At 54.8% G+C, this 18,664-nt stretch overlaps 1 protein-coding gene across 3 annotated transcripts; it reads left to right on the forward strand.

Moving 5' to 3' along the window:
* Positions 223-9,875, forward strand: FRS3 (fibroblast growth factor receptor substrate 3). 3 transcript variants are annotated; one of them, XM_018039293.1, is made up of 7 exons: positions 223-1,685; positions 1,994-2,137; positions 3,928-4,016; positions 4,850-5,036; positions 7,164-7,325; positions 8,127-8,284; positions 8,548-9,875. In XM_018039293.1, the coding sequence occupies exons 3-7, from the start codon at positions 3,951-3,953 to the stop codon at positions 9,460-9,462; spliced, it is 1,488 nt and encodes a 495-aa protein (XP_017894782.1). In that variant the 5' UTR covers positions 223-1,685; positions 1,994-2,137; positions 3,928-3,950; the 3' UTR covers positions 9,463-9,875. The 3 variants fall into 3 exon arrangements, with proteins under 3 accessions (XP_017894782.1, XP_017894780.1, XP_017894781.1); XM_018039291.1 differs by having other exon boundaries at positions 223-374; XM_018039292.1 differs by having other exon boundaries at positions 223-374; positions 1,994-2,132.

Consider the following 18,664-nt stretch of genomic DNA (forward strand, 5'->3'; position numbering starts at 1 on the left):
CTCCGGTCCTTTTTCTCATCCCTGGAGTGGAAACCTTTGGTCCCACCTCTGGTCCCCTCGGCCCCGCCCTGAGCCCCGCCCCCGCCCCAGGCTCCGCCCCGTCCCCGCTAGGCTAGCTCTGCCGCTGGCCCGGAGCGCCCTCTGGTGTCTGCGCATGCTCCCTGCTAGCTACTGCAAAGTCCTCCAAAGGGACCTTCTAGGCTGCGCGCCGGTCGCCCCCGATCGGGTCCGCCTGCCCGCAGCGTCTCGTTGGTGCAGCCGATGACCTCCGACCCCGCCGCCGCGGGGCGGGGAGGCCTTAGCTCCGGGCGGGCGGCGGCTGCTGCAGTGGGACCCGGGAGCGGGGCCTGGCGCCGCCCGGGCCGTGGGGCGATGTGAGTCGGGGTGCGGCGGGGCGGGGACGAAGCGGCTCCACCGAGGCCGCACCGCGCCTCGCCGCAGTCTCCGCTCCCTCCCGAGGAAGTCCCGGGAGGGCGGGCGGTGGAGCCCCGGGGCTGGGGGCGGGCATCTAGGGACTACGCGCGGCCCTGACCTCCCCTATTCTTTCCCGGCATCTAGAAATTCCCGTCAATTCTGTTACCTAAATCTGCCTCTAACCTCCCAGAACCACCCCATCCCCACCCCCGACACACCTTCGCGCGTCCTGGAGTCCCGAGAACCCCTGTCTCCTGCAAATTCCCCTGCTACGCCCGCAGAACCACCATTCTCTCTGGGATGAACCCAGATGCTTCCACCGTCCTGAAATTCCTCCGAGTCTTCATGCTTCTCCATTCTCCTTGCACCGTGCTCAAATCCAAAGCATCTGTCCACCTTTCCCCAATCCCTCTCAGACGTTTTGAGTCTCCATAACCTCAAACTCCTACTCCCAGTCCACATCTGTCTCAGAGCAGAGCCTTCTCTTCCTGTCCCCCGATGTCACCCCCTTAGCTGGGCTGTCATATGTTCTGGTATCTTTAAGAGCAGTGAAGGAAACAGGAAAAGATACAGCGCCCTCTCCCATCTTGCACCCTGCAGTTCTTGGCTTCACCCCCAGACTCCCTGTTGGTGGCTCAAGCCCCAGTATTTACCCAGCTGCCCGTCTTTACCCAGCTGTGCACATCTTCCTCAGCCCGCTGCCTCTTCCAGAGAGTGAGCCAGACAGAGGGTAGGGGTCCTTTTACCTGGAAAGTACCCAAAGATGCAGAGCACATGGGGCCCTGGGAAATGACCTTGTTTTTCCAGAGCAGGAGGGTGGGATTTCAAGGATCTCCAGGGTCCTGGCTTGTTGACTTGTCCACCTAGGGCTCAGATTACTGAAATTTTGGTTGATAGCATTTCTGTTAAATTATAGGCCTTTTGGAGCTTGGAGAACAGAAAGTCTATCAAGGTTCCAAATGTGAAATTGAAGGAGCTTGTCCTAGAAGAGGAAAATGTTGATTTTAGTGGTGTTTGTCCTGTGTACTTACTTCTAGAGGTGAAGCTCCATATTTTACAGCTGTTTCCTGTAAAAACTGGAAAGCTATTTCCCTTAAAGGCGTTGGGGTGGGAGTTGTGGGTGGCGATGGAGGATCTGCTTGACAGACTCTCTGTGATACTTAGCAGCAACATAGAATATTGGTTTCCTGAATCTTAAGCCATTGCTCTTTCTAATACATCTTCGTGTCTTCTTGAGAGATCTCTCTGTAGAGTTCAAGTTCTCTGCAAAGGTAAGGTGATGATCTTGGTATTGGTTGTAACAGGATTCAGAGGGGGTCTAGAAGTGACTTAAAATGTTCTGGCCTGTCTTGGACTTCAAAGTCACTGTTTCCAGGGGAGTCTTTCCCTCTCAGGGCCTATGGGGCTTAGAATTTGTGGTCCCTTTGGCCTTGATCTTTCTTCACTGGCGTTTACATACCATGAGAGCCTGGAACGGATATCCCAGTGGGATGGACTGACAGCAAGTCAGTTTCATCAACCATTGAGGGGTGAGGATAGAAGTTTTCCACTAACCTGTGGTCTCTGTCTCCTATGCTAGGTGAGCCCCAGGTGTGTCCCAGGGAGATCCAGGTGACTTCTCTGCAGACTGCTTGCCATGCCACCCCACCAAGAACAGGGGGAATAAAGTGGGGGTCCTTCCCCATGCCCCTCCCATGGTCAGCTCTCCAATGGCCTGGGTGAGGTGAGACCCGTGTATAGGAGCCACTTTTCTAGAATTTCCCAAGTTGGGAGGAATTGAGGGTGCAGGTCAGGATTGTTTAAGACTTTACACTTTGAATGGGAGTTTTAGAAGGTATCTAGTCCCACCGATTCATTTCTTGCAGCAAGTTGCAAACCCATAATTTCTGGTTGGGATTGGTCCATGGGTTTGCCTGGTCCCTTAGGTCACTGTAGCCTGGTGGTGTCATCGCCATTCCAGCCACAGGCCCAAATGTTGTGACATACAATTTGAGTCCCATAATCCAGGAGGGAAAAGCCAGGTAGTAAGGCCTCTGGTCTCCCATTTGGACAAAAGGGAACAAACCGAGTGTTTTTTAAATGAAGAAATGCCTACTCAAGGTTATGAAAATAGTGCTCTGTTTTCAATTTCAATTGCTTGAATATATCTCTTAACCATAACATAACATCTCATTTGAAGAGAACATCAAAAATAAATTTGAGATAGATGTTATAACCTCAGATATGCAGATGACGCCACCCTTATGGCAGAAAGCGAAGAGGAACTAAAGAGCCTCTTGATGAAAGTGAAAGAGGAGAATGAAAAAGCTAGCTTAAAACTCAGCATTCAAAAAACTAAGATCATGGTGTCCAGTCCCATCACTTCATGGCAAATAGATAGGGAAACAGTGAAAACAGTGAGAGACTTTATTTTTGGGGGCTCCAAAATCACTGCAGATGGTGACTGCAGCCATGAAATTAAAAGACGCTTGCTCCTTGGAAGAAAAGCCATGACCAACCTAGACAGCATACTCAAAAGCAGAGACATTACTTTGCCAACAAAGGTCCATCTAGTCAAGGCTATGCTTTTTCCAGTAGTCATATATGGATGTGAGAGTTGGATCATAAAGAAAGCTGAGCACCAAAGAATTGATGCTTTTGAACTGTGGCGTTGGAGAAGACTCTTGAGAGTCCCTTGGACTCCAAGGAGATCAAACCAGTCAATCCTAAAGGATATCAACCCTGAATATTCACTGGAAGGACTGAAGCTGAAGCTCCAGTACTTTAGCCACCTGATGCAAAGAACTGACTCATTGGGAAAGACCCTGATGCTGGGAAAGATTGAAGGCAGGAGGAGAACGGGACGACAGAGGAAAAGATGGTTAGATGCCATCACTGACTCAATGGACATGAGTTTGAGCAAGCTCTGGGAGTTGGTGATGGACAGGAAAGCCTGGCATGCTGCAGTCCATGGGGCCGCAAAGAGTCAGACTCAACTGAGCAACTGAACTGAATTGAACTGAGATGTTGGGGTGGTGCTAAGAAAGAAAAAGAAAGGATCTGAGTGAGATGGGACAGGAGGAACAGGAGAAAGTTCCAGGTCAAAGTGTCTGGGACTCCCAACCTACAGTTTCTTTGCTGAATCTGGATGAGGGCCCCGGCTGGCACCCAGCTCCTGATGCAGATCCGTTCCTCTAGGTCCCTCCTTTTAGCCATGTTTTTTATGCTGCCCAGGCTGCCCTTCCCTGTCATACTGTTAGTCAGAATCCTACATACTTCTCAAGGTCCAGGTCAAGCGTTACCCCTGAGAAGCTCTCTCCATCCCCTCATCAGCATTAATCCTTAACGCATCCTAACTCGAGTTAATGTTTATCCAGTGTGTGTCTGGCCCTGGATTGAGAGTGTGAATTCCTTGAGGAAGAGATTGTGAGTCTTGGACAGAGTAGGTGATCACAGCGGGGTGGTTCTGCCAGAGCTCCCCAGAGCTGGGGAGCTGGCTTTGATGACCTTACTGCCCTTTGTGTTTTTCGCTAGGGCAGGCAGGCTGCTCTGACACCATGGGGAGCTGCTGCAGCTGCCTGAACCGAGACAGCGTCTCAGACAACCACCCCACCAAGTTCAAGGTACCCACAGCCTCCTCCTTTCCCGTGTACCCAGAATGGCCTCCTAGGTTCTGCCCAAGCTGTTGCGTTGCCTGCCTAGAGAAGGTGAAATGACCTGCTGAGGCTGTGGGCTTATTAACACTTACTAAGAATTCTCAAGCTCAGATCTCTGAGCAGGCCCAAGGGAAACAGGCTCAGTCCATTGCCGTTTCTGCAGCTCTTAGCCTTGCTAAGAATGAAGAAATGCTGAGAGTAGTAAAGATTGTGCTTTCAGCACGACCGACGCTCACTCCCGTCAGTGCATCTTTAAACAACAGAAGTGTGCTCTGTTAAGTTTGCTGCTTGCTTTGGGAGGCTAAGGCCAGGCCTAGTGGACCTGTGTACACCGCACACTCCTTCCACTTCCGGTAGGGGGCGCCTCTTCCTCACCCGCGCGTCTTGAAGCCTAAGTTTCTCCCGCTCACCAGAAGAGGGAGCCCTCAGCAAGGTCCTCCAGTTGGGGGAGGGGGTGGAGGCCTTTATATTTGTTCCACTTGAATTTGACTCTCCCAGGGTCTTACGATTTTAAATTCACGATGAAACCTTTTCTCGTATTAACATCTGGTCCTTGGATACTAGCCATGGACCGTTTGTGGTCATCTAACCTTGGATGTCTAACTACCTGACCTTAGGGTCAACTTACCACCCATCCCTGCACTGCCCAAATGACAGAACTAAAGCCTAGAGAATTGTCTTGGGTCACTGACACTGTCTCATCCATGTCCCAGTAATCGTGTGGCGTTCCTAGTGGCTCACAGACCAACACACACTTGAGGGACTCAGTCACTGACCCCTCTGTCCTGTGCGCCTGCCAGGTGACGAACGTGGATGATGAGGGGGTGGAGCTGGGCTCCGGAGTGATGGAGCTGACCCAGAGCGAGCTGGTGCTGCACCTGCATCGGCGCGAGGCTGTCCGCTGGCCTTACCTCTGCCTGCGGCGCTATGGCTACGACTCCAACCTCTTCTCTTTTGAGAGTGGCCGCCGGTGTCAGACTGGCCAGGGTGAGTACCAGGCCCTGCCCCACGCTGGGATGGGGACTTGTCCATGACAAACAGGTTCTGCGGCCAGAAGTCGCAGCTGGAGGGTCAGTAGGGAAGTCCGTTGACTTGGCAGGTGTTGCCCAAAGAAGGGAAGGGTCATGGCCAAGGGCGCACAAGAGTAAGTGGACTCCCATGCCGGTGCTTTTTCTCTTCAGTCACTGCAGCTCCAGCCTGAGTGGCTTTGTGGGGTCATTTGTTGCACAACCCATGGGAAGCAGGCAGTGGTCCCAGGCAGAGCCTGCCTGGGAAAGCAAGCAGTTCCTTTTGTTACTTTAGTTTGAGGGTCCCTGTTGCCCCCTCAGTAAGATCAAACAGCCCCACGTCATATTCCCAGGTCCCTGTGTATAATGAAAGGTCAGGCAGGAGCGCTCATTGCCTTGGGCCTGTGCGGGGTGGGAATGATAGATTCCTAGAGGTCCACAGTGTACGGAGTAACCCTCACAAGGTTTATCTTTGTCTCCCGTTACCTGTGGGTGGTGAAGTATGATATATTCGGCCTTCCTCCCCTTTCTCCCTGCAGCTGGAGGTCAGGGAGGAGTGGTTTGTTCCATGATGTTAAGTCTGGGGCCAACCATTGCTCTTTGAAGGGCGGCATGGTCTGGGCTTGTCTTTGAGCTGAGCTGCCAGAAGGAATCCCCCACAGGATTGTGTTCAGTGCAGTGTGGGGCTGTGATGACAGTGATGGCACTAGCGAGCTCCTCTGATGAGGCCGCCAGCACAGCAGTGCATCTCTGTGGCTGTAGTGGCTGGGGGAGCACTTCCCTCCATGCACCTTACTGTGGAACTCAAGAGGCAGAGACAGTTAACGCTGGCTGAGCAGCAAGAGGGGAGGAAGGGGCCTCTCTGCTCCTGGTGGGGTTCAGTCCACACTGAGGATCCCAGAGGAACCACAGATCCCAACACAGGGTTCTTCTAAAACTCCAGTCTTTTAAGCCCTTGACATATCTTGGAATGAGATGTAATAGAATAGAATGAGGAAAGAATAGTCCTGTTTCTTCTCCCTTCTACCCTTTTCATTCCATTCCTGCAGACCTGACACCCCAGCTTAGTCTGTCTGTGTGGACACCCACATGCACATCCCAAGTAGCTTCCCTGAGTCCTGGTCCCCATTGTTAAAGGAGGATGTAGAATCCTAGGCTGGCCCAACATCCCAAGGACATCTTTGGATTCCCTGAGTCATGCATCCTCAGCCCAATCCTGCTGAGGACCATGTGTTGCTGCCTTGGAGTTTGAGGGGCTGTAAGGGTGCCCGCATGGAGGAGCCACATGGTTGCCATGCCATATTTGTCCTTTAGCTAGATGGCCCATCCTTCCTTTCTCTACCAGAGTTCAAGCTCCGTGAGGTCAGAAGCCCGTACACAGTAGATAGTCACTCTCCGGCCAGGCACTGGGCTAAGTATACAGTGAACAGACAGTGAACAGGACAGACCCTCCCACCCTCAAAGAGCTTTGAGACTGTTGGGCATAGAGCTGAGGGCTGGGGCCCTGGCAGAGCTCTTTTTTTCTGGGGAGCAAGGGGTATCTGACACCACTCTTTCCACTTTGATTTTTTACTTCACTTTCTTTTACCCCTGTGCACACGCAGCCTTATGAAAGTAATTTAACCTCAGGAATATAGTTGAAGTACCAGATCTTATGGCTCAGACGGTAAAGAATCTGCCTGCAATGTGGGAAACCTGGGTTCGATCCCTGGGTTGGGAAGACCCCCTGGAGGAGGGCATGGCAACCCACTCTAGTATTCTTGCCTGGAGAATCTCCATGGACAGAGAGGCCCAGCGGGCCACAGTCCATGGGGTCACAGAGTGGGACACAACTAAGCGACTAAGCACAGCACGCTAGATCTTAAGATGATGGAAATGCATAGTATGTGTTGGGGGAGGGGAGTGAAGGCCTTGGGCCGGCTCCTCCCATGGCTCTTGGATATTGGCGAGTGTGCGGAGAACAGTCAGGATGCTAACCCTAACCCCTCAGGCCTGGGACTGAAGTTCAGGGACGTTTCCTGAACTCTGTGCATCCTTTCAACCTCCCTGGTCCTCCCCTATAGGATGCAGGGTCAGAGGAGCCTCATTTCTTCCTCTCCTTCTTCAGGGATATTTGCATTTAAGTGCTCCAGGGCTGAGGAAATCTTCAACCTCCTCCAGGATCTGATGCAGTGCAACAGCATCAATGTGATGGAAGAGCCAGTCATCATCACCCGCAACAGCCACCCGGCTGAGCTTGACCTCCCGCGGGCCCCCCAGCCTCCCAATGGTGAGGAAACCCCTCTCCTCAGCACCCCAACCCACACACAAGCATAGGTCCAGGGAGCACTGGTCTTGGAGGCATGAGTCAGGCAGGCAGGTGGAGGATGGCTGGGTGAGCCAGGCTTCCAGGACCATCATCCATCATCAGACAACTCCCAGGGATGGATAAGTCCTGGCCTGGACCAATCAGGTGACTCAAGCTGAGGCTGGGGAGTCCAGAGCCTTGTATTGACAGATGGTCGGGAGCAGACAGGAAGACATTGGGTTTCCATGGAAACAGCAGTCTGGAGCCGCTTTGCTTCCTTTCTTCTGTCTACTGGGTCATACCCATATACCTTTCCTGACAGCTGGTGCACCATCTCTGCCCACAGCTGTCTGGAGAGGTTCCCACAGTTTCTGCTTGTTCATTCACTAAATCACATTGAACACCTGCTTTGTGTCCTGCCCTCCATCAGCTGGCCCATGAGGGACAGAAGAAATAGACACACGGTCCTTGATTTTGAGGAGCTTCCCTGGAGCTCACTGGCAGAGCTGGAATGAAGTGTAGGGTCAGTTCAGTGACAGCAAGGTGTGCCTTAAGTGTTTCAGATAAGGCTCTGATGGGGGGAGTGGAGTTCAAGCTGAGCGTCAGAAGAATGGCAGAGGTTGAAGATCAGACACCAGGTGAAGACAATGGGGACTGCCAGTTCAGTGGGTGGGCCCTCGAGGACCCTGGGAGTGTCTCCCTGGGAGAGTCCCAGGCTGCCACATGCACGGTTGCAGGCAGCTGCCACCTGGTTTAAGGACCCCTTGTCTCCTGTGTGCCCAGCTCTAGGCTATACCATCTCCAGCTTCTCCAATGGCTTCCCTGGCTGCCCAGGGGAGGGTCCCCGATTCTCAGCACCCCGGCGCCCCTCAACGAGCAGCCTCCGCCACCCCTCGCTTGGTGAAGAGTCCACCCATGCCCTCATTGCCCCAGATGAGCAGGTGAGCAACTGGCTGCCCAGCGTCTTCCTGTTGGTCTGGTGGGGGTAGGAGGTTGGGAAAATACAGCACCTCCTGCCAGTGAGGCTCATGAGAGGGAAGAAAGTGGACAGGGCCCCTTCCTGTCCCAAGAAAGGGAGGCCGCTTCCCTGGAAGGTTTGGAGGGCAAGGAAGAGGAGGAGACTGCAGCCCTCTCCCATGTGCTTCTCCTCTCATCCTGTCCCCTGTTCTCTGCTTCCTTCTTGCCCTTGGACCCTCCGGCCCAGTCCCACACCTACGTCAACACGCCAGCCAGCGAGGAGGAGCAGCGCCGAAGCCGGCACTGCCTGCAGCCCTTGCCTGAGGGCCGGGCGCCCTTCGTGCAGCAGGCCCGGGGCCCCGACCAGCGGGACCCACAGGTGTTCCTGCAGCCGGGCCAGGTGAAGTTCGTGTTGGGCCCCACCCCAGCTCGGCGGCACATGACCAAGTGCCAAGGCCTGTGCCCGAGCCTGCAGGACGCCCCCCACCACAACAATAACAACGAGGGCCTTTCAGAGTGCCCGGCCCAGCCCAAGTGCACCTACGAGAACGTCAGCGGCGGGTTGCGGCCGGGGGCGGGCTGGAAACTGAGCCCGGAGGAGCCGGGCTGGAACGGCTTGGCCCAGCGCCGGGCTGCACTACTGCACTATGAAAACCTGCCCTCCCTGCCCCCGGTGTGGGAGAGCCAGGCCCCACAGCCAGGGGAGGAGGCCGGGGATGACGGTGACTCAAGGGACGGGCTCACACCCTCCTCCAACGGCTTCCCGGAAGGCGAGGAGGACGAGACCCCGCTGCAGAAGCCCACCAGCACCCGGCCTGCCCTCCGCAGCCACGGCAGCTTCCCCGTGCCGCTGACCCGGCGCCGAGGCTCCCCGAGGGTCTTCAACTTTGATTTCCGCCGCCCGGGCGCGGAGCCCCCGAGGCAGCTCAACTACATCCAGGTGGAGCTGAAGGGCTGGGGTGGAGACCACTCCAAGGGGCCCCCGAACCCCTCTGCCCCCCGAGGCCCTGTGCCCACCACGCATCCTACCCGCAGCTCAGACTCCTACGCCGTGATCGACCTCAAAAAGACCGTGGCCATGTCCAACCTGCAGAGGGCGCTGCCCCGCGACGACGGGACCGCCCGGAAAACCCGGCACAACAGCACCGACCTGCCTCTGTAGGGGCGCCCCTCCTCCGCCCGGCCCATCCTCCGCCTCCCGCTCCCATGCCCCGAACCCCCACGCCGGGGCTCAGGGCTGCTTCGCAGAAGGGCACTGAGGTGGACCAGATGCTTACCGCACTGGTCAGAGTCCCCAAAGATATCAGCCGCAGAGTCCCCCGGTGTCCGAGTTGGGGACAGGAGAAGGTGACCAGGCGAGGAGGGAGCCGCGGTGTAAACTGTGAAGGGCCCCCCGACGGCAATTAGCACCCTCCCGTTCTGTCATCTGTCGCGTCTGTCGTCTGTGTGTTTTTTTGGTTGAAATTTGGAAACATTTTGTACCTGTTGATTTTATTTATCAGTTTATTTTTCTATTTATTGTTTTAAATGTAATTTAACATATTTATTATTAATATAATTATTTTTAAATTCTGATGTGGATGATGTCACATTTTTAAAGAGTTTTTTTCTGGCATGCCTGGGGTGGGAGTCCAGGAGGCCTCACAGAGGTAGGGTCTTCACTCTAGGGTGATTGTGGTATTTGTGACAAGTAACAACCATTTCTTTTTCTCCTCTAAGAAGCCCTGGCTGGGAACTGAAAGTTGCCAGGGACGGCTGCTCTGTCAAAGTAAAGTGACAAGGCACCTGGAGTCCTTGATGCCCAAAGGGGATCTGTAAGAAAAACTACCCGGACCCTCTGAGGCTGTAGTCAGTGGGAGTGGAATTGAGGGGTGGGGTGCTGTACCATATTCACCTTCTCTGGACTCTCTCACTGAGTCCCCTTTCCGCCCCCAGGTGGATCCGATTGGGTACTGCCCTCCTTTCCCACCTTGGCCCCAAGGGGGACCCTGGATCTTCCTTCAGCGCCATCCACATGGCAGGGTCAAGACTAGAACCTTTAAACAGCACTTTACTAAAAACCCAGGAAAAGCAAAAAAAAACAAAGAGGGAAAAACAGAGTAATACAGAACTAAATAGACTTACAAAGTGTGACTTTCCCAGAGAAGTCCTCACTCGGAATGAGCTCTTTGGGGCATTTCTGACCGACTGCAGGGATGGGGCCCTCACAGAGCCACCACATCGCAACTCCTGCCTGGGCCCCTCTGCCCAGGGCTGTACGCTCCCCCTGCCTGAGGCCATGGTTGCGGAAGCTCCCTTTCCGTATAGGGAGGTTGCCTCTTTCCTCTTCCTCCTCCCACGAGCCTCCCTGCCTCAAAATTCCCCTTTCTGTCTCAAACCCCTGAATGGTTAATCTCCAGAAAATCCAGTGTCTCTAATGAGGCACTTAGGGCCCTGTGGAAGAGAGGGAGCAGGGTTTGTCCAAGCCTTAGGGACAAGCCTTCTTGTCTCTGATCACTGTTTGTGCCCCAGCTCCCTGTCCAGTGGAGTGAGCAGACCTGTCCTCCACACCAAGGAAACAGGCCAGGAGGGGGCCCACCCATCTCCCTCCCCTCCTGCTATTCAACCACTGTCCAGGGCCTCAATTCCAGAAGTGCCCTCTTCCCTGAGCAGGAATTAAACCAACCAGCTTCCAGAACCCCCTGACCTTGGGTGTCCCTCTCTGTGCAGGAAATGGGCAAAGAGAACTGGCCACAGAAGATGTAAGAGACCCTTCACCTGGGGCCCAGTAGGATCCCAGGGTGCGGCTGGCTCCGAACACTTCTCTCCTTTACACCCTTTTGATCTCTGGACCAGAGGGCTCTCCTATGGCAGGCTGGGTTCCATGCATTTTTCCCACACTGCAGTAGGGTAGCACCGTCCTCTCTCAGCTGCTTACCCAGGCAGGCAGCTCAGTTCTGCTTTCTCTGTGTCCTCCCACATGACCCCTGCTCCTCCTTTTGGCCTCCACAGTCAGGAGCAGTGGACCCTTCAAACAGGATCACCAAGATTGGGGGGCAGATATGGCCGTGCCAGGACCAAGCCTAGGGCCCCTGGCTGTGCTAGTGACTCATGAGTGTGCTCAGGCTCCTCCTTACCCGTGAACTCTGTCATGGGGGAGCCAGGAGCCTGGCTTGAGTCGAGGCTGGGTTCTGGGGCTGACTTGGCTGTCATCTCCGCTCTCTTGAGCATTTGGTCACCCCAAATAGGCCTTGGATTTGCCCTTGGAAAACACAGAGCTAATCGTGAAAAGTAGCTAATGAGATGATGAAAATAGCACCGCTTTGGAAAGCAGATCCACCTGGGCAGGCTTTTGCCCCAACCGCTCCCCAGGGAACAAAACCACTGGCTGTCATAACTCTTCAGCCCCAGAGACCGACCTCAGGCTTGCTGCTGCTCCTTTACTGAACACTCACTGTCAGGGATGGCCAGGTCTTGGTCAGGCCCAGAGCTTCCCCCAGAGTAAGCTGTAATCACTCTAGTCTGCATATTTGTGGGGCATTGGGTGGGGGTCCAGGGCACATCCCAGGAATTGGCTCCCAGCCCAGTGTGGCCGCCAAGCTTCCCTGTTCCCTCCCCAGGTCACTGCCTGTGACCCACGAGGCTGTGGCAGGAATTTTCCTCTGGTGTGGCGGTGGGCTGTGAGTGGACAGCTTTCCCGGTGGGAGGGGAGCATTGGGGAGGGAGTGATGCCAAGGAGGGTGACCGCCGCTCCTATGTCTGAGCCTACCCTGGTAGCGTCAGGGTGTGGTATGCAGGCCGAATCCGTTTCCATTGCCATCATCATCCAACCATCTCCACCAACATGGTGAATGTTTGCTGACTGCTCAATTCTCTTCTTTAGAATCGGGCCCTACCCACCTCCCGGGCTGCCCTCAGGAAAGGACAGGAGCCAGCATCCTGTGCAGGAGTGACATTTCAGGTCAGACCAGGAGGGGCCCTCCCCAAGCCCACCCCTGGGTAATAATAGCACTTGACAACGGTATAAACATGGGCAGCTTATAGACGGTTTATCTCTTTCAGCTCACTGGGCCGGATTGTTATCACTGCCATGCAGAGGAGGAAACAGGTCAAGAGGTGAAGTGACTTGCCTGGGGCCATGGAGTTAATTAGTGGCTTGAGCTGGGGCTGCCTGCCAGTCGTGTGTCTTTCCCAGGCCCTTCTCCCAGGCTGGCCTCCAGGTGCTGAGTTTCCTCAGGTGGGCTGCGGGGTGAACATGTTGAGTGCTGCCCCAGACAGAAGTGGGCCAGTTGTTGGTGGGGGCCACATTCCAGCGTTCTCACTCAGGAATCCTTTTGAATTCCAAGCCAGGGCCTTGCCTGGCTGACAGCAAGGTGGACCTGCTTTCCCCTCAGGTTGGCCTGACACCCACCCACACATCCTGCCTCTCTATTCTTTAATATATTTAAATTTAAAAATAATTTTTTTTAATTTATTTTTCTGGTTATACCTCAAGGCATGTGGAACTTCCCAAACAGGGATCAAACCTAAGCTCCCTCCAGTGCCAATGCAGTCTTAACCACTGGACTACCAGGGATACCCTAAAGCCACTCAACTCTTTCAGTGCCTTAGAATGGCTCCCATTCTGTAGGTGGGTGTGCAGAGGGGCTTGAACTCTCCCACCCCCACCACTCTCTCCTCCAGGCATCGCAAGCCCACAAGAGGCTTGTCAGGTCAGGCCAGGATCTCCCTGGGCTCTGGGGGGTTCTCTGACCAACACCTTAAAGAGGAGTCATACTCTCAGGTGGAGGAGGGTTTATAGTGAAGGGTCCCCAAGACTCCAGGAAGGCCATGGGCGGCTGAAGCCCGGTTGAGAGGGCCTGGGCTCCATGTCTACAGAATCACAAAGTTAAGATGGAATCTTGCAGGTCAGCTAGGCTGGGACCCATCTGGCAGTCCCTTCGACAGGATTCCTCAGGATGCTTATCAGGTTTCCGTTGACACACTCCCTGGATGGGGAGCTCACTGCTTCACAAGTGCTCTCTCCAGGGAGGTCTTACGATGTCCCTAAACTGTCCATTGGTGGGCCCTAATTCTGCTCACAGACCCACACACAATTAAGGCTAGTCTCTCTGCCAAGGGAACCTGAATTTTGAAACCTGGCCTCATTGCTTACTAACAACTTGACCTCTTCAGGCTTCGGTTTCCTCATCTGTGACACGGGGATTATAACAGTTCTTCTGTCTTGAAAGCGTGAGGATCAGGGAATTCCCTAGTGTGCCCTAGTTTGACCCAGAACTACTGAATGCAGGGCTCAGGACTGACCTACACCTTCCTTCAGCCCGATGTCATTGCTGTTCCAGATGTTACACCTCTGCCTGAGTTTGTAGTCTGAAGTCTAGACCCTCCTGCTCATTCAGCTGACGTCTCTTGTTTGCCTGTGCCTATCCTGGCATCTAGAGGCACCAGCCCTGGCAGTAAACCTGGAGGTGATGGGAAAGCAGAGGTGGGGGTGGGAGGGGCTCTCCGAGGGCGATGGATCACGAGGGGTCTCCACGGCATCTGGGGTTCTCAGCCTAACTCTTCTGGAAGCTTCACTCTGCCTGCCAGTGGTTGGTAGGAAGCCTTGCCCCCACTTGCCTTGCTCGCAGGTGGACCCCTCTCCTGACCTCTCTGGGGATGGATATTCCCACCCCAGGGCCCCGTGGATGCTTGTGGATGGGGCTGGGGAGGTCAGGAGAGTAACAGCATCACTCCAGGTGACGCTCCAGGTGGGCGCTGTCATTATACTCCTTCTTGAGGGATTATTAATATAACGACTGAGCTAATGAGTACTGCGGGGGTGGGAAGGGGACTTTAACCCTGCCCGGTGCCTGCTGATTGATGGAGTTGTTTCCTCAGCCATCTCTTCAGCTCCTTTAGCTGGGGAGACCTGGCCCCTTGGGGGCCCCATCGTCTCCCTCCACTTGCCTCTCCTTTAGCCTGACCCGGTTCCCCTTTGGGTGAGAAGATCCCAGAAAGGGTGTGGCAGGGACAAGATGCGGGGGTGAGAGATGACGGACTGGGGACTCTGGCTCTGGGGAAGGGAATGTAAAAGCAGTGAAACCTCTGATTTTGACTGCATGCTGCCTGGGCTGGGGAAAGCCAGGCAGCTGAGTCTGAGGAGGGCTTGAGGGGAGATGGGAGCAGCCATGAAAGAAAGGGTGAGGGACCTCAGGGTGGGAGTGAGGAAGTTTCCAGGTGTTCTTTGAGGCACCTTGCCTCTCTGGCCCAGATGGGCTGGTGCTGGCCCAAATCTTTCCTTTTAAGTGCCTTTCCTCTTGGGATGAAAGGGCTTGGGGAATCTCTCAGTGTATTGCTATATCAGAGTAGGGCTGGAGGACCCCATGAATCTATGACCTGTATACAGGCATACAAGTACCTGCTGTGCTGTGCTAAGCTGCCTCAGTCGTGTGCATCTCTTTTCGACCCCATGGACTGTAGCCCACAAAGCTCCTCTGCCCATGGGATTCTCCAGGAAAGAATACTTCAGTGGGTTGCCATGCCCTCCTCCAGGGGATTTTCCAGACCCAAGGATCAAACCCGCATCTCTTATGTCTCCTGCACTGGCAGTTAGGTTCTTTACCACTAGTGCCACCTGGGAAGCCTTGATTTCTCAAGCCATGGTTAGACACAGTGGGTCCAAGTTTCAAAATCTGGGTCATGGGGGCTAAGTCCTGACAAAACCCCACCTCCCCAGAACTCACTGTCAAGTTGGAGCAGTGAGGCTCACACAAGATAGGATTATGGACCATGTGCCTCTGCACATGGAGAGCTGTGTGACCTCAGACAGATCACCCAACCTCTCTGAATCTGTTTCCTCATTTATTAAGGGAAGCTAATAGCACCTTCCAATGTTGTTGTGTCTGAAATAAGAAAATGCACATAAAGTGCTCAGTGGGCGCTTGGCACAGAGCTCCAGCTTTCCTATGCTATGGTTGTCATAGCAACTACCAGTGACATTGGGAAGCTGGCTGAAAGGGAATCATGAATGGTGGGGAAGATTAGGGGAAGGAATTGGAAGTGTGGGCCTAGCAGTTAAGCTGGGGGCATGGGAGGAGAGGAGCCGATGGGGCGGGAGCATGATGGTTGGGGAAGAAGGAGGGGGAGGTGACTATACTTGATAAGCCGTGTGCCCGTGGTTGGAAGAGGCAGCTGTGGGGCTCAGACCAGATCGGGTGTGGGCATTCACCTGTCCACTCACTCAACAAATATTTAGTGAGTGCCTGTTAGGTGCCAGGCACGGTGATAGGTGGGGACAAGGCAGCCATCAGGACAAATAGGGCACTGCCCTCCTGAGCTTACCTTCTACTGACGGTGAGAGGATTAACCACCTAATTAATTACAATGAACAAGTTAAGTTCAGGGACGAACATTCCTTTGAAGAAACTGCAGAAGGAGAAATGTGATTGAAGGGCAGGAAGGGGCCACATGTCAAAGAAGGTCTTGCTGGGGAGATGACTGTGAGGCAGAGGCAGGAAGAAGGCTGAGTGAACAGCCAAGGGAAGGAAGGTCCAGACTATGGGGAGAGCACGTGCAAAGGCCCTGCAGGAAAAGTGACAGGGTCCAAGGAGGCCTGTGTAGCTGGAAAGGGGTTAAGGAGCTGAGAGGGGACAGGGGAAGGATCCAGGACACAGGGAGTCCTGTGGGCCAGGGGAGGCCACTGGACTAGCTACTGGCAGGTTGGAAGCAGAGACCTGACTTGAGTTCTAATAGAGTGGCTCTGGCTGTGGCCTGGGGTGGAGGTGGGGCTATTGAGTAGAAAGGGCAGAAGTGGGGAGACATATGAGGAGGCTACTGCTGGAATCTGGGGAGACGTGACAGTGCTGAGGAGCCCATTGGTAGCCATAGGAAAAGAGAGAAGAGGACAGATTTGGGATCTGTTCTGAAGTAGATCCAACAGAGGATTGGCAAAGGAAATGATCAGGGGTGGTGAGATGTGGGAAAGATAAAGGTGGGGGGAAGAGGGGAAGGAGGGCTCTGAGGTCTGGGGCCTGCTCCTTATCTAGGCCGGTGGGGAGGGATGCCTTCTACTGAAGGGAAAAGGACTGTGAGGGGAGGACAGGCAGATTTCAGTGGGAGGCCTGGGAGAATGCCCCCTGACAGTGATCCATGCCTGGGACCAGAGGTTAAACAGCTGGGTCCTCAGACACCACGACTCATTGCTGAGGGCTCCACCATGCGCTCCCAGGCCCACCTTGCTGTTCCTTCCCTTGTGATTCTGTGTCTGTTCTCTGCTAGATCTGTGACCAGGGATGACCTGGATACTGAGCTCCCATCCTACCCCTGGGACTTTCGGAGGTGAGATTGCAGCGATGCAGTGGGAGGGGGCACTGCTGTTCAGAGCAGGCCTGGAGAAGCTTGGCATACAGAGGGTGGCCCATGTAGGCTGAGAGCACCCGGAGGATGAGCCACTGGAGGCTGGCCCTGGCACAAAGCTGTGGTGACACCTTCTCCTACAAAGGGACAAAGGTGAGACCCTCAGAAATCCTCCTGGAGCCTCGGGATCATGGTCTCAGCTTCCTAGAATCTGGGCCGGCCATGCTGGGGTGTGACTGGACTTGGCAGGAAGCAGGGCCAAGTTCAGCCAGACCCCTTCCAGACAAGCTCAGAATCTGGAAAGCAATAGGGGTGGCTTTGGGGAGTGTCCAGGCATCTGGATGCCTCTTCTCCTCCATCCCTGCTGGGTGCATGAGGACCCCCTGATGTTGTGGGTTTCCCTGTACAGTGGGTGGAGCCAGCCCTCCAGATACCAGGATGTAGGGGAGAGCTGGGGAGGCTGACGATACATTCCAGGAGGGGTCCCTCCCAAGGTTGCCTGTCCCCAGCTGCCTGCCTGGAACCCCTGGCCCCTATTTTGCCCCCAGGTGTCCCACACAAGGAGCGCTGAGCAGAGGGAAAGCCCTAGCAGGCTCCACGCTGTAACTCACAGGCCCACCCCTCCAGAATCCAAACTCGATGGGCAGGCATCTGGGTTGGGGCCAGCTCTGGCTCCTCAGTCCTGGGACCATAACCACATCTCTCTGAGGCCTGATTAGGGGCCCTGGATGAGAGAGGTGACGGAGCTTTCTAAATGCATTATCAGTGTTTGGTTTGGGACTTTCGGAACAGGTTCAGTTCCTGCTCCTTATCCAGGCCCTGATAATTAGAGTCTGGTCTTTGATATGCCTCAGTCTGGGACACAGGACTCCCAGCCCTGCTACCCAGCCCTCCCAGCCCTGCTACCCAGCCCCAGCATTCACCACCCACGGAGACTGGTCTGTGGCCAAGGCCAGCTCCATCCAAATCACCCCTCCCTGTGGCCTGTCTGATCTGCCCAGCCCCCGCAGGGTCTCAAGAGGACACGGCACAGGAGCATAGGTTCCTGGCCCCCTGGACAGGTCTGGGGACTTAAAGGCGAGACTGGGCAAGAACAGGAGGGAGTCACTGGAAGTTTCCAGCCCCCACTGCCAAGTGGGCCACTCTCTGTGGGGGAGGAATTGAAGACAATGGTGCAGACCTATGGGGTAAACTATGGACTGGCCTGAGGTTGACTGCCTCGTGCTAAAGCCAGACCCCTTGGCCTCATTTCCTCCTTGGGAGATGCAGTCACACAGAGGGGCTTTCCCTGGTCCGGATGCTGCACCAAGAGGGGGTCTTGGGCTTACCTTTCAACAAGGGGTCGGGGGGACATGGCTACTGTGGAGGTGAGGTGCAGAGAAGGGTGGGAAGTAGGAGGGAGAAAGAAGAGAGTGGAGGGTCATATGGAGTAAGAGGAGGAGGGGCGGGGAAAGGAGAGGGGAACAGGGACAAGATGAAGGAGGCCTTCCTTGCTGCCCAGCTTAGAGAAAGGTGTGTCTGGGCACACACCGCTGCCTCTTGAGGAGCAGGAGCTCATGCACAGCCTGGGGCTAGACATGAGCGTATAGATGGGCAAGCGTGTCCCTGCATGTGCCTGCGTGTTCATGCGTGTACATCCTGCACCATGTGAGCGTGGGGCCTTTTCAGCATTTTGCATCATGAGCCAGGATACACATAGACACACACACAGAACATTTGTCTGAACAAGGCACTCTGATTTATTCTGTTCCAATTTGAAAAAAAGCCCTTTTTAGGATCTACCAGATTGAATTCACACAGCCCTGCCCTTGGGGAGCCCCAGTCTGAGGGGATACACAGCCCCGCCTCAGGGAGCCCCAGTCTGAGGGGACACACAGCCCCGCCTCAGGGAGCCCCAGTCTGAGGGGACACACAGCCCCGCCTCAGGGAGCCCCAGTCTGAGGAAACACCGTAGAGTCAGGTCAATTGGGCTGTCATGTATAAGAGTCCAAGTCAGGCCCTCAGGGATCTGTTGGAAGCCAGAGGCTATAGGTCCCTGGGGGCCTGAG

The sequence above is a fragment of the Capra hircus genome, chromosome 23 (assembly GCF_001704415.2).
Source record: "Capra hircus breed San Clemente chromosome 23, ASM170441v1, whole genome shotgun sequence".
Taxonomy (NCBI): domain Eukaryota; kingdom Metazoa; phylum Chordata; class Mammalia; order Artiodactyla; family Bovidae; genus Capra; species Capra hircus.

Coding starts and splice junctions, on each gene's coding strand:
- FRS3 (XM_018039293.1), top strand. CDS start 3,951: ATGGGGAGCTGCTGCAGCTGCCTGAACCGAGACAGCGTCTCAGACAAC. Junction 5,037..7,163: donor CCGGTGTCAGACTGGCCAGG/GTGAGTACCAGG, acceptor CTCCTTCTTCAG/GGATATTTGCATTTAAGTGC. Junction 8,285..8,547: donor TCATTGCCCCAGATGAGCAG/GTGAGCAACTGG, acceptor CCTCCGGCCCAG/TCCCACACCTACGTCAACAC.